The sequence below is a fragment of the Rhineura floridana genome, chromosome 14, assembly GCF_030035675.1.
Source record: "Rhineura floridana isolate rRhiFlo1 chromosome 14, rRhiFlo1.hap2, whole genome shotgun sequence".
Taxonomy (NCBI): domain Eukaryota; kingdom Metazoa; phylum Chordata; class Lepidosauria; order Squamata; family Rhineuridae; genus Rhineura; species Rhineura floridana.
Window position 1 is genome coordinate 11734648 of NC_084493.1, and position 16083 is coordinate 11750730.

General features: G+C 40.7%; 1 protein-coding gene across 6 annotated transcripts in view; it reads right to left on the reverse strand.

Annotated features, from left to right (window-relative positions):
- FBN1 (fibrillin 1) overlaps positions 1 to 16083 on the reverse strand; it is a 256376-nt gene that overhangs the window by 202155 nt on the left and 38138 nt on the right. For 4 of the 6 annotated variants that reach the window (XM_061595358.1, XM_061595355.1, XM_061595357.1 and 1 more), the window contains exons 4-6: positions 15164 to 15262; positions 5925 to 6020; positions 2419 to 2514 (exon numbers count right to left, since the gene is read on the reverse strand). In XM_061595358.1, coding sequence (XP_061451342.1) covers positions 2419 to 2514; positions 5925 to 6020; positions 15164 to 15262 — 291 coding nt within the window. Of the gene's footprint in view, positions 1 to 2418; positions 2515 to 2851; positions 2958 to 5924; positions 6021 to 15163; positions 15263 to 16083 lie in introns of those variants that run through there. The other 2 variants (XM_061595360.1, XM_061595361.1) reach the window with 2 other exon arrangements.

The following is a 16083-nucleotide window of genomic DNA, read 5'->3' on the forward strand; positions in this document are numbered from 1 at the left end:
TTTTTCCAGTTAACCATAATGCTGGATCCAATCCTACCTGTCACTGTTTGCATTTAAACTAGTGGATTTCTCCCAGTTTAGGAGGCTTGAACATAGCCTATATACATACAAGATAGAAAGTTGGATTTACTTGACCGAATATATAATAGCCTACTCTATATGTAATCTATCATTATTTATTAAATTAAATTATTTTTAGCATCTTAGTATGCTAGTATATTTGTATTTTAGTATGTTTAATTGTTTTATAAATGGTTTTAATTGTATTTTGCTGTCTTGCTTGTTGTGACCGCCCAGAGAGCTTCGGCTATGGGGCGGTATAGAAATTTAATAAATAAATAATAAATAATAATCATATGAATTTTCCAGACACCAAATTAGCCCATTTGTTCAAATTAAAACATGTGTTATCTGCAGGAGTACAAAAACAGCCGAATGATCATTACAGTTAAACAGCTCTTGCTGTCATCCCTCTCCAGAACACTGTTGAACTTGATTTAATTTCCTTAAACTACTTCACCACAGCAGATAAGCAAGGCTGTGTTCTCCTCTGGAAACAGCTGTGTGTGTTGCTATGGCTACCCAAGCAAAAAGTTCAGAAAACTGATAAAACTCATACAGATTTTACGAAGAAGAACTCTGTAAAGCTAGTCAAAACAAAGCTCAAGACATCAGGAAGGGCAAAGTATAACTTTGGTACTTAAGTGTAGCTCCAGTTGCCAGAATATCGCCCAAGACATTTTTGTATATTCAACAGCAAGCTAAAATGTACATGATTATATTTCTTTTACTGGCCAGCTTTCACAGTTAAGTATGAGAAATTAAACAAAACAAACTCCTAAGTTTCATGTGCCTTTCATCCTTATTCCCATCTTTAAATAAAACATACATAGACCTCCAACAGCAGCAGCACTTCTAAGTTCCAGCAGGAGTGGTCTCAAGTCAGTGTTAAAACTGTACATATCGCTACATCTCAAAAGGTTCTGAAACGCACATTCTGTCGAAGTTCACAATGGGTCTCCCCTTCATCAACATCACTATTGTTAATAAAGCCTCACTACAGCCTTTCCCAACCAGTGTGCCTCCAGATGTTGCTGGACCACAACTCCCATCTTCCTGACCATTGGCAATGCTGGCTGAGGCTGATGGGAGTTGTGGTCCAACAACATCTGGAGGCACACTGGTTGGGAAAGGGACATACAAGATCAACCACACATGTGGCAACAATGTCACAAGCAGGGACAGATGAATCTGTCAGTTTCACTTCTCTCAGTTTCTCATTTTCCAATCTTAAATTCAGTTCTCCACATTTCTGAAGCAATTTGTGATTTTTTTCCATGAAACTTTACCAGTATTTTAGTGCAACTTTCTCCTAAGAAACACATTTTGCATGCAGTTTTGAAAACTATACCTATTTTGCAAGGAAGTTCCAGTAATATAATGCATTTTATGTTATTTTTCTCTAATACATGCATTTATATGCACATTACTTGGCTGGAGAACTGCGTTGCAAAATTCAGAGAAGTACAGAGTTCAAAGGATGGCTGGGTTTTGGTTCACATATTCTTTCAGAAAGTGCAAAATAGATAAGTTCGCCTTTAAATGCAAATTTGAATTTAATATATCCTCCATCCCTAGCCACAACTATTGCTATGCTCAATGTACACCAGTGCCTTGTTCCAGATAGGAGAAAGCATCGCCATATTCCCCCCCCCCAACAATAAGAAATTCTGCTGCATATCTGGGCATGGAGCTGTAAATGAGGGCAAATACTACTTATTGAATTTCTGCCTCTCAGGCAGTTGCTTAAAGGCACAGAATCTACATAAGGGGGGGAAATGGCAACCCGAGTGGTAGGTAAAAGAGGGAAACACAGGCAAGTTGTTTAGCAACCATGGAACAGGCGTTAGTGCCCAGAAGTAATAGAGAAATGAGGGTACCTCCACACAGTGCAAAAAAAGTGGGGAATATGCCAAAAGGAATTTGTGGGAATGAAGAATACAAGTTACGTCTCCTCACAGGCCTCTTCTGGAATTAAACATTATTCCTCTGCGTGAATCCAGCAGAGGGCTATAGAGTAATACAAGTTACCATGGAAGTGCACGAAGCACAGTTCACACAACTTTCTTAAAACCATTTTGTTTTAACATATAAAGCAAACCATAATTTTCCTCGCTCCATCACCCACAACATTTCCCCTCCTTTGCTTTCTGTAATCAGATTTTCTATAGTTTCCCAAAAACATATTGCTCCTTCAGCTTCATCCATCACACTAAGCGAAAATTCAAAAGATTAACTTATACTGACTGCACTTGAAATTTACCATCATCATCATCAATGACCTTTTACACAACACATCGAAGTCCACAGTCATCGTCTTTTTAAAAATATATATAAAGAAAAGGAAATCCTACCTACCTCTTTCACACTGAGGTCCAGTAAAGCCATACGTGCAGGCACATCTGTTTGGTGCAACACATCTCCCACCGTTAAGGCACCCACCTTCACAGACAGCTGCAAGTGAGTAAGCAACAGAGTTAACTTGATGCTTCCAGAACCCATGTTTTCATGACAGAAAAATAATTTGTGGGTTTACCCAAGCTCATAGTGTGCCTCACTCTAGACAAACCACACGCTGTAACCAAGGTTTGTTCCTGGGTGCACAGCTCATGGTTTGTCTGGAGGAAACGAACTACGAGCCTGGTTTCAGACAACACACTAAGCCAAGCCATGGCTTAGATCAGTGGTTCCCAACCTAGGGGTCGAGACCCCCAAGGGGGGGTCACAAACAGCCAACAGAAGAATTATTTATTAATTTTTAAAAATAATGAATGGCTGGTCTATGCATCACCAACTTGCGAGCCTGCACTGCTTTCGCTTCCCCTTCCTTCCTTCCAGCTGGCACAGTCAATTGCCGCCATACAGGGAGATTAGCAGCACAGCACTGAAGCAGGTACATCAAGAGAAGGAGCCAGCTGGGCTTATTTAAGCTGCAGGTCCTCTCCCCCCTCTCTTTTGTCAGCGGCAGTGAGGGAAGATCAATTGAGCTGATTGGGTCTGGCTGTAGAGACAGAGGGACCCTTGGGGGGGGGACTGCCTGCCAAAAAAGTAACAGGATGGAGACCCGGAGCATCCCCCCATGAATGCACACCTGGGCACTCATTAAAAATTCACTGTTTAGTTAACTTATAGTACAGTGTGTACTTGTCTACTCAGAAGTAAGTCTTTATATTTAATGGGGCTTACTCCCAGATGAATCAAATTGCAGTAATTAGACCAGACTAAGATTCTGTTAAAGCGCTGAAGCTGTATTACCTTTTGGGGGGGGGGGCATGGGGCTATATAGTACAAAGATGCATCATTCTGGTTAAAGGAAGTAAAATTTTATGTCTATAATACAGGGACTTCCCCCTCTATGCAACACGAGATAGTGCTGTAAGATGAGACCCCCAGGTCAGATGGCACTCACCAAGCTACTGGGGAAGAACAGTGGAGTAGCACTGTGACTAATGACACAGCTGGGTCAAAGCCAAAAGGAAGCCCAGAGGCTTATGTGCACAGATGCGAAAGAAGAGTTCGGAGTTGTACCACGCACACAATAGGAACAAGCCACAGAACTGAACTTAGAAGATTTGAACAGGGTGGTTTATAACAGATGCTATTGGAAGTCACTGACTCATAGGGTCGCCATAAGTAGTAATCAACTTGAAGGCATATAACAACAACAAATACAAGGACTTAGCTGCAGTCCTAACCAGGTCTACTCAGAAGTAAATCCTATAAAATTCAATGGAGCAACAGCCATATGAGGTCTGACAGCTAGTGGCTGACCCAAGGCAGTAAATGAGGGGGGGAAAGATGGGTAGAGTAAGTTTTAAAAATGTGAAATTGCACATGCTCAGTATATTTTTGTTGCTGTTTATCAAGGCTTTGAGTGTGCTTTTGTACAGATGTATATATTCACTTTAAATATATTTTTAAATATTTTAAAATATGTTAAATTGCCCACATTTTGCCGTTTTTGTTCTTAATTTGAATTCTTTGCATAGTTTAGGGTTGGCATTGTGGGAGAACAAGGCTCTTACACCTTTAACAGCTGTGTGGCAGGCAGAAATTAAATTAAACCTTTTCTAGTATGGAAATACAATTATGGGGAAAGCTTCGCCTGTTGATATTCTGTCTGTTAGCATGTTATTATTATTGTCATATGGAGCTTCCTGAGCCGAGTGCTGAAGAGGAGGCATCATTGTACACAAGTGGAACACTAAGAACCAGAGTCCAAATGCCCTGGCATCAACCAGGCTCTGTTCACCATTCTAGGCAGTCTACTTTTATCTCCTTCCTTTCATTGCCTTCAAAATTTGTTAAAAGTTGTTTATATTGCCGTAACCCACACTGAGACCTTCTGGTGAAGGGCAGGTAATAAATATCATCATCATATTTTTTGTTGTGATGAATAAAAAGTGACATTATTTAACACTTCATTATGTATTTTTTCAATTAACAAAGACTAAAATTACAACAATTAGCATGTGGGCATCATGTTTTGGGGTTACAAAGGGGGTCCTGTACTCATAAAGGTTGGGAACCACTATCCTACATATATAAAGCCTTTAAAGTCTGAGAATTTTAAGAATGTAACAACTGCAACATCAGGCAATATCCAATTATTATGAATTTGCCAGATGCTTACTTTAATTGTTCTAGACAGAAAGAATTCTCCTGGCATCCATTGCAAAGTCAAGCGTTAGCTCTAAAAATTCCATGGCAGTCAACCGGCAGCCTGGAATTTATTGAATACAATGGATTTGTTAGTATCCTTGTGGTTGAATTCTACATTTTAAACAGTGTAAAGTCAAAAATTGTCCTCTGCCCCCAGAGTAACATGAATGCTGGGATCTGAGAACAGCCACCTGTCATGTATGTTTTAACTTGGATTCCTGCACTGAGCAGGGGGTTGGACTCAATGAACTTATAGGCCCCTTCCAACTCTACTATTCTATGATTGAGCTCAAAACAGAGCTCCAAGTTTCACAACAGCAGTGGCAGCAAGAAGACATCTTCCCAGTGGCTGCCACTGTTTTTCCCCTACAGTGATCTGGAAACAACACTGCATGATGATGACGTAGTGTCATTCCCAGATTACTTCTGCGAGGACATTAAACATTAAATTGTCCTTTTTATGAAGCAATAGGAGGCAGGATGCTGGGTCAGATTATTGTCAATTTCTCCGGCTCAGAAGACAATGTAACACCTACTTGTTGGAAGATGCATTTCCTTATGTCAGCTATCAAGTGGCCATTTTTACTCTTTTATCTTTTAAATCAGAAAGAGATCTGCATTTGCAAATCCTACTGTAGGCTTAGGAATTGCCCTAGAATCTGGACCATTTTATTAGTGTTGTAACTACCATTTCACATTTTGAATTCATAGTTTTATTTTTGTTTTATTTTTGGATGTATGATGTTTTAGTGCTTTTGAATTCTATTGGGTGTATGATGTATTAATGTTCTTGTGTATGTTTTGATTTGTTGTATTATGACCTGCAATGGGAGCTGGAATCCACTCCGGGTTTTAATACGATCTTTCAAGCAGCTCCTTGAAAGTTCAGACTAAAACCCAGTGTGGATTCCACTGCCTCACTGACACAGAGCCACGAGCTGCCACTGATGACCTGTGGTAATTAATTAAACTTACTTACTTACCTGCAGATTATTTCTGAGCAGAAAATGGCAGCTACCAATTGGAAGCCACCAAGAAGAGTTCTTTCAGCTGCCACTGGTGCTACCAAGCCCCCCACTGCACCCACATTTTCTCCATCCCTCTCCTCCCCCAAAAAAGTTTCCAAAAGACATCACTTTGCACAAATAGGATGTCAAACTGATGGGAACTCACCCCTAAATGAATATTTTACATTTACTTACGCTGTCCACAATGTGTTCCTGTGTACCCTTTCTGACAGAGACAATGGTCATCGCTGCACGTGCCTCCATTCATACACCTGATGTTGCAATGTTGCACTTTAAAAGAAAAACAATACTTTACTCAACTGTGTGATCTAGACTATCTAAACAGCAGATGGCAATCATTTTAAATGCTTAATTCTGTGAAATGCTGGCCACAACTACCATCAAATGGAAATGCAGAATGCTTCATTATATCTCATAGCTTTTTGAAGATCTATGACACAGGGAAACCCCATGAGAGAATGGCAGAAAAGAACAGGCTCGGAAAATGTAGGTCATTGGGAGAATGTGCAGCCAAGCTTTCTGATAGCAAAAGAGCACAAGTTCTGAGAAGAGTATTGTGTACATCCTCTAGTACAGCCTTTCCCAAACTTTGGGTCCCCACATATTGCTAGACTACAATTCCCATCATTCCTGACCATTGACCATGCTGGCTGGGGCTGATGGGAGTTGTAGCCCAGCAACATCTGGGGACCCAAAGGTTAGGAAAGACTGCTCTAGTACTCTGTATTTCAACCTTGGGTCCTCAGATGTTGTTTGACTACAGCTCCCATCATCCCTTGGCATTGGCTAAGCTGGCTAGGGATGATGAGAGTTGTAGTCCAGCAAAAATTGAAGAACAGTGCTCTAGGAAGAACCACCCTACTTCTTTACTAGGACTTCCAGCTTCATCTAACAACAACAAAAATGCTCTTATGTTTTTAAATTTTTGTAGGGATATGATGGTTGGATCCTCCTCACTACATTACTGCAATATTAGGAGAGCCTGCACATATGCAAAGTGACCCTTGGTGTAGAAGCAGCATCACTTGTTTAGACTGGACTGCTACACAATCAGAACCTCCAGAGCTAAACCGAAACCCACCATAAGCCATGACACTCTGAATGCAGATAGAAGCATGGAGAAGCACTGCCCTACTCCTTCATATCTATAGTAGTTGCACTGTATTCCTGAAATTGGCTACTACACAACCGAGTTCACTGTAATGCAAGAAAATGCACTGGGGCGGTTTGATGAAAAATATGGGAGTTATGCTAAACATCATCCCTCTTCATACAGAAAATGCTAAGTCATGTCACGATCTATCCCATTTAATCCCATGCCACTAACAAGTAGCCTGGATGGCAGAGTGTAGATAATAAGAATGACATGGGAAAGAACACTTAAAACCTGGGTTCATAAGTTTCACAATTTGAGTTTGTTGCTTGCTGTAAGAGACCAGATGGCAACTAGAGCAAATACCATAAATATGGAACCAGGAAATGGAATCCATCTCAGCAGGAACCACATGAAAAAAATGCCTCCTGAGATAACCTGAGAAAAGCTCAGGTTAGCATTCTGTTTATTTTCAAAGGGAACAAAATATCCAATGTGTTGGCAATGATCAAAAGGACACTGATATGAATACAGCAATAAGGAACCATTGTTTTTTCTGGACAGGTAATAAGCATTCACTAGGCCCAGACACCCGAAAAAAACTTATTGCCAACATGATGTCACAATCACTTCAAAATGATAGCACAAAGCAGTCCCCACTGACTCTTGAGATGCAAACGTTAGTAAATTTCTGGAGTTTGATTCTGAAAACAACCCACTTCTGTCAATTAACTAAACAGTTAAAAACTAGTTATATTTGCTACATTTTAAAATATTTTGATAGCAACTGTGACTCTGTTGAAAACTGTAAAAATAATAAGCTATATCCAACAAAGCCAAACGCAGAGTAGACCTATTGAAATCAATTGACTTGATTAACTTAAATTCATTTATTTCAATGGGTCTACTCCGAATATTACTTGGTTTTGGATACAATTCAGTGATATTATTTCCCAACCAAAGGGCACAATGGTGGGGGGAATAAAGCAATAATAATTACCGACTTCTGTGGAAGAGTTGCCCAGCTCTCTGCCACTGAAATCAATGAGATTTAGGGCCAAACTATACATAATATTAAACGTGTCTTTTCATTTAATGTAAAGGTTTTCTAAAATTGGTGCCAATTAGGAGAGGGAATTCTTCCCAATGCAAACAGAAACTTTGAAGTATCAATTTTTGGGATGTAGACAACTAAAATTTACTCAGAGTCTACTCTGAGCAGGACTAGTATTGGATGCACCCCGTTGACAAGACTGCAGCAGGTAAAGAAAGGGTTACATTTCCAACCCATTCATCTGCCTGCCTCAGTCAACCATACACCTGCCCAATAACTATAAGCCCTCCAGTGGTTCCTGCTTGGTATTAAATAAGCAAACCTGCATGTTAAATGTAAAGACTTCTTTAAAAGGGGCTTAACTCCAGCTAGATTGTGCACAAGGTATCTACAAACTTTCTACAGGGTCCATTAGTGGATGGAGTCTTTTATACACATAGGAACATAGGGAACTGCCTTATATCAAATCAAATCATTGGTCCATCTAGCTCAGTATTGTCTATATTGATTGGCTGCGGCTCTCCAGGGTTTCAGGCAGGAAATATTCTGAGCCCTACCTGGAGATGTCAGGGATTGAACTTGGGACCTCCTGCATGCAAGGCCAATGATCTACCACTAAGCTATGGCCCTTACCTAAGTAGATCTGGAAAAGGTGGGCAGTGTTTTTAAAATGTATGGTCCAACTTTGCTTTATTAAACCTTAGGAAAACAGAAGGGATTAGAAATCACATAGGAAATGATATCATCTGTCAGGCGGGGTAGGAACTTAAACCACAAACTGATTTCAATTAAGAGTAAAGCGTGCCAAAAGCTAACTTCCATTCCCACATGATCACCAAAGCCATTTACACACTTTGAGATAGTAAGTTTAGCAGTAGCTTAAATACAGATATTTTTTACCTTACTTTTTCAGCCTTATAGGCTGAGAATATTTCCTCATTTTAGGCTGCAATCCAATACATGTCTACTCAGAAGTATGGTCTGCTGTGTTCAGTGGGACTTACTCCCAGGTAAACATATACTGGATTGCAGTCCTAGTCTTCTACACAACACTGTCATGCAGGGCTGGGAGTGGGAAGCTTCCATAGTTTGCCTTAATTGTTTTCAAACAAGCTTTTCCAAAGTAAATTATTGCTCATTCAGTCTTAATTATCTGGCAGGCTGGAAACTTAAATCGTCATTTTTTTGTGGAATTGTTTTAAGGCCTGGGTGGGGTTGCATGTAGTCATAAAGTTGAAGCTTTTACAGTTAAGGTTTTCCATTTTCCATTTGAGCAGGGTGGGGAACCTCAAGCCAAGGGGCCAAATGCAGCCCTCCAGAGCTCTCTTATCTGGCCCTTGGGATTCTGCCCAGACCACACATCCCTCACCAGCCACACCCTCGTTCCTCAAGACACACCACCATTGTTTCAAACCCTTGTTGAGTGTTTTTTGCCCATCTGGAATTTGTCTCTGAACTCTGACAATGCCTCTTGCTTGTCTGGATGGAGGATAGAGACTCTCTCTCTCTCTCGTGTGTGTGTGTGTGTGCACGCACGCTACTGTACAAAAGTAAAATTTATATTCATTGTTCCATCCACTTCTGCCTCTGGTCCTACCCACCAATGGCATGTGGCCCAAAAAGGAATATGGCCCTCGGTTTGAAAAAGATTCCTCAACCCTGCTTTATGGACAAGCAGCAAACACAGTGTCAGTGCAAAACAGCTTAGGGATGGGCCACAACTTAGTGGCAGAGTACATGTTCTAGATACATAATGTTCCAGGTTCAATTTCTGGCATCTCTGAAATGGAAATGGGCTGCCTTCAACTCAATTCTGACTGATGGCGACCCCATGAATAGGGTTTCCATGATAAGTGGTATTCAGAGGGGGTTTACCATTGCCTTCCTCTAAGGCTGATTGGCAGTGACTGGCCCAAAGTCACCCAGTGAGCTTCATGGCTGTGTGGGGATTCGAACCCTGGTATCCCAGGCCACAGTCCAACACTCTAACCATTATACCCACTAGCTCTTTCTGTCATCTCTAGTTACAAGGAACTCAATAGCAAGCCAAAACCAAATCATCTCCATCACAAACCTGCCCTGCAAGACAGTGGAGGGTGGCTATCAACCAGAGGACACTACTAGAAAAGTCTGTGGGCCAATATAAATGCCAACACAACCAAGAGTCTTGTGGCATCTTAAAGACTATTATAGCATAAGCTTTTGTGGACTTTTTGTCCACTTCAACTGATTCATTATGAAAAAACATTTTTGTTTTAAAAATATTTGTGTATATTTTGCTTCACAAAACACAAACAAAATACAATAGGAATATATATATATATATGTTAAAACATTAAAACCATTATAAATTCCCACCCACTGTAGCCAGCAATAAGTATTATTCCAAGCTGGGAATGAGGAATGGCCTGGGTAAACAGGTATGTCTTAAGCCAGCATCAAAAGTTCATGCCTTATTTCAAAAGGGAGGGAATTCATACAGCAAGCACACTACAGAAAAATAACTTCCCTCGTGTCATTGCATGCTATGCTTCAGTTCCCCTGATGACTGTAACAAATGGGCACGTTTCTGCAAACCACTTAGAGGTTTTATTCACAGTTAAGTGGTATACAAATTTTGTTAAATAAATAAATGGGAGCAAGCATTCCTTCAGCTATCCAGGCCCTGAACTATATAAAGCTTTATACGTCGGCAAGATCTCCTTAAATTGGTCCAGTAGCAAATTGTCAGTCTGTGCCACTTTTTCAAAATATGATCATAGTAGACCATCCTTCTCAGCAGTCCAGCCACCACATTCTGCAATAGTTGCAGTTTCCAAACCACCTTTAAGGGTAGGTGGAGTTACCTACAATTCTTCATCAGGCAAAATGAAAAAGCTAGCCAATTTCCAGCTACATTTGGGGGGGGGGGAGAAAAGGTTTATTTATTTATTTTAAATGAGCAATCTTGGTAGCAAGTTAATGGCCTAGTCCCCAAAATGTTTAGTGCTTCAAATATGTATTAATAACACACTGACAGCAGGAAAGAAATCTTGTTCTTATTTTTTGTGTAACAAATTAGGAACTACTATCTGCATTCAAAAAAGATTCCAATGCAACGTGAAAGCTTGCATATCCCTGCAGCCTTGTAAATAAGTCCACAAAAGTTATTAGTTTGCTGCTGCTTTTTTGTTTTACAACCCTGGCTCCAGCATGGAAATACAGGCTACTAACTACTAGCCTCTGGGTTGTTATAGTTTTTAAAGAAAAGTGTCTTCTATCAAGAAGGCTGGCAGAGGAGGGACAACTAGCTCTGTCAGACTGTCAGCTTCATAAGAACATCTGAAGAACCCTTATGTTCTAGATCAAGCCAAAGGGAGCCCATCCAGTTCAGCATTCTGTCCTCACATTGGCCAACCAGGTGCCTATGGGAAGCCCTCCAGCAGGGCCTGAGTGCATCAGAACTCTCCCCCACATGCTTTACATTTTGATTTTTCCTTCCTTCATGGCTACCAGTGAAAGCAAGCAAGCTGGAGCTGAAGCAACAGAACAATCCATCTCTTCCAGCGGCTCACTGCTTTTCCACACTGGCTGTGGAAGAAGAGGCTTCCCTTCTTCCCTGGCCAGCATGGAAACTAAGCAGGCTGGAAAAGGAGTGATGGCATCTCTTCTCTGCCTGCTCATTCACTAACCCACATCGTGGAATTCATGTCACCTGTGATGGCCTGCCGAAATGTTAAATTATTTATTATCATTTTATAATTTATTAAATTTTTTATCCCGCCCATTCTCCAAAAAAAGGAGCCCAGGGTGGCAATACAAGGCTGAATTAGGAGACCTAAACTTGGTCCAATAAAACACATAATCTTATAGGAATCCAATGTTTGTATGAACAATTGTTGTTTGCATAGGTAAAAGTCAAAAGGAAAAAAGGTGGGTGGCATGGAATTGAGTATTCTGTATTCACCTGTCTTCTGGAGACAAAGCAGAAATTGGAATGGAATGGAAATCTGGACAATACTTGGACAGCAAGGCAATTCTTGCATTCTTAGCAGATAAATGGCAACCCTTAGTATCAAAATGATCTGTTGTATATATAGCTGCCTTGATCTCAGATTCTGCAGCCTTCAAATTACATTTTGTTTGCTGCAAAAACCTCTTACAGCGCAATCCCGTGCATGGTTACTCCTACTGTTTTCAACCAGCCTTATTCCCTAGTAAGTGCAGTTAGGATTGTACCCTTAAATCTCTGGGTGAGCCAGGCAGGTGAAAGTACTCAAAATCTGCAAGGAAAGACATCAATGTGTCAGAAAGACCATCAATGTTCTAATGTGTTCTGCCAACAAGATGGCTTAAGAATGCTTTGAAATGGGATGAGACAAATTCACACAGGACAGGCCTATCAAGAGATAATGACAGCTAAATGGATCCTCCAGGGTCAGAGGCAGTATACCTCTTAATACCAGCTCTTGGGGGCAACTGCAGGGATGAACTATTGCCTTCATGTCCTGCTTGTGGGCTTCCTGGGAGTATTTGGCTAGCCACTGTTGAAAACAGGATGCTGGAACAGGTGGACCTTTGGCCTGATATAGCAGGCTCTTCTTATGTTCAAGAGAGGGTGGCTCCATTCCTGTCCACAATCTCTTTGAAAACCTTCATGAAGAACAAAATTGCCGGAAAACATCTGTGAGGTCTAAGAGGACAAATGCAGAGGAGGATCCGGAATTGTAAAAGACATTCGAAGCTGTCTTCACCAGCCATGTCTCAGTGTCGAGCCTCAAGCAAAGAACAGATGTAAGGTGCTAAGCAGCCTGGGCTGTTGCTTAGTGGAGTGGGAGAAAAAAATCTCTACTATGTTTAAGAATCTTATTTATCAATGAATCATTGAAGAGGTCTGAGGTTGAATAAGAAGTAAAAGAAAATGCTAAATTCCACTGGAAGCATTCGTAAATAGGGCTGTCCTGAGAACAACAAGAATGACTTGAGTGTGGTTTCAGTGAGCTGGTGCTTACAAGCTTCAGTCTAGTCACTCTCTGGTCACGGGTCACTTTGAGTGAAAAGGTCCCATGTTCAGTCTCAGACATCTCCAAGTTGCAGGGCTAGGAAAGACTAGAGAGCTAAAGCCACACAGAGTAGGCAATACTAAGCTAGATGAACCAGCACCAGCTCAATATAAGGCAGCCTCCTATGTTCATGTTAAAAGGCTTGTAAATAGCAACATGCCTGGCTTGCTGTCGCAAAGAGGAGCCAAGAATGCTATGCCAAGGTGGGCAGCTTTTATCAGGGTGGGTACAGGCTAGCAATGGTTGCAGCTGAAGCCAGCAGTGGGCAGAGCCAAGTTTAACAGAGGAAATTTTAAATGACAGGTAACTCACAACTGCCCACCAGCAGGTCAAAACCACACTGTGGGCAACAGGTGGACAGCTGTCCAAAACTGCTATGTGCCAACACCATCCCAGTTCAGGTGGGATCACTGTACCCATATGTGCCCACTCAGCTGCTTAGATCTGTGGAACTGGCCCTGCTACAGGTGCCACACTTGTAAGAAATCAATCTTTGGAAATTCCTGCCTATTGACATCAGGCAGGCATCTCGCTATACTCTTTTCCACACCTGCTTAAAACATTTTTGCTTAGGCAAGCCTATCCAGTCACAGAGATGCTGATGAGTTTAATCTCTTTTTAAGTTTTCTGTTCATTTTAATTAACTTTTAAATGTTTTAATTACTTGTTTTAACTGTTTTATTGGTATTTTAATGTTTCTTGTAAGCCACATAATTACAATCAAGTGGCATATGAATGTTATCTTTTTTTAATTAAATTTTTAACACCATCCCAGATCATGTGTTCAAGTGACATTCAGTCATATTTCAGCAAATTCAAGTTGCACAATTAAAGTTCTCTTGAGCAACAAATCTGCTTCTCCCCAAAAATCTGAGTTTCTTTCATAAGGAAAGCAATAGGGGGATGCGCTGGAAAGTGTGGCATAACAACTGCTTGACAGAACATCATATAACCTCCCCACAAACAAATTTTTATTATTTATTGATTGATTTGATTTATATCCCGCCCTTTCTCCCAGTAGGAGCCCAGGGTGGCAATCAGGAGGAATGCTCAATAAACAAATAATCTGGAAGCAACTTCTGACATTATCTTATTTTTTTCTTATTTTAGACATTTATTTAACACTTTTCAAAAGCTATAAGCAGTTAACAACTTTAAAAAAAAAAAACATCCTACAGAAGATCTGATGCTGCAGTAACATTGGAAGGCTTAACTCAGTGTGACATAAAAATTTTTAAAAAGAACTGGGGAAAGTAAAGTCGCTGAATGCACATTCACACAGTTCTGGTTCATAACATCTTGAGAAATTTTCAGAATTGTGGTTTTATTCAGGACACAGTGAGCTCTAATCTCAGTTTTTGTTGGAGAATTCACAAAATCTCCAGCCTGGATTACTGTAATGCGCCTTACACTGAGTCAGACCACTGGTCTATCTAGTTCAGTATTGCCTTCACTGTCTGGCAGCAGCTCTCCAGGATTTCAGACAAAGGTCTCTCTCAGACCTGCCTGGAGATCCCGGGGATCGAACCTGGAACCTTCGGCATGCAAAGCAGATGTTCTACCACTGAGCTATGGCCTTTCCCCCTTCAAACTGCCAATCACTGCCAAGCAACATGAGATTTGGCAATACACACAACCCATGTTGCCTGTGTTTGGGGTTGAGTGCTGTTCTGAAAGTTTCTGATATTATTTTACTTGTTATAAATGTTTACTCTCACTGCCTAATGGAAGTCTCAAACCCACTGAAAAGAATAGAAACCAATTCCAGAAGGGCAATACTATTCATAAAAATATTTCAGCTGTAATTAATACCAAACATCTAAAATCCAGGTATTTAACTCCCCAAAAGCCATCCTTCTCTGTCTGTCCTGGTAGCTTTCCAAATGCCACAAGGACATTCATAAACACAGCAAGAATACCCAGCACCTCCTGTTTGTCTCAATAATTTAGATGGCTGTTGTCAGCATGACCAATTTTCCAAAGAAACATATAGCAATTGGCAAGCCAAATGCAATTGCCAATATTTGTATGGAATTTGTTATTTTTAAATTAGGCCATAAGGAATGTCTGCAATAGCTAGAACCCGACACTACATTGCCTTAGTTGTGGTAAATGATTAATACTGAGTCAGTGTTTTGTTGTCTGCACTACCAAGTTACTTTCAAGTTAAAACGCACCATCTTGGCAGCTCAAGAGCATCAGGACTTCTAGCCCTAGTACATACCTGACTTGGAGCCACAGGATGGGGCAATCTGGCCATTTGGACATGAGCACATGTTCGGTCTTGAGCAAAATCCATCTCCACAGGAATGTCTACAAATTGCTGTAACGAAAAAATCCCCAAAGAGATATCAATAGAAGAATAAGGTATAAGGATATTAGCATGCATTCTGATGGCTTTTAGGCACTAATGCTGAATGCCTCACATCACTTCTGTGCCACACTTGCCCTCTCTGGGATGACAGACATTTAAGGGCACTTCATCACACCGAGGGTCAATTCCCACATTATATTTTACATATCCTCAGGTCTATCTCTGCAATGAGGAAATGGCTGTGCTAGTGCTTGTTTTTTTCTCAGTTCTGAGATGGGAAATGAACTCTTACATTAATTTTGAAAAGTTTTAACATTTTCCCTTAACCCCACGTTTACAGATGCCATTATATAGAAGCATGGTCTGAAAACTATAAACAGGAGAACCAACACCTAGGAAGTTTTTATATCAGGACTCTGGTTGCCTTTTATAAGAATGCCCTAAGAAACAGATGAACATGCATTTCAACTGTGAAATGGACAAATATATACTCTGTGGTTGCTGGCTAATCACTCCTTTCTGAGCTGGTTAATAGCCCATGAGGTTTGGTTCATTAGCTTTTACTGATAAAACATTGTTTGTTTTAAATGAGAGATCTGTTTTACCACTGCTGTGTTATTACAACCCAGAGGATCAGTGGCATTAGTGGTTAAGCAGGAACTTGTGCAGGAAGTGCTTGCCAATGACTCATTCGTTGGGCAGATGCAGGCTGCAGCTTTATATGTAACTTTAGCACTTTAAACTTGTTTCTAGGTAGAGTAAACTGAAGTTGATGTCTGTAGGGAAGAAACTGCTCTCTGGGGATTTCTCTGTGTGCCTTCATTAATTGT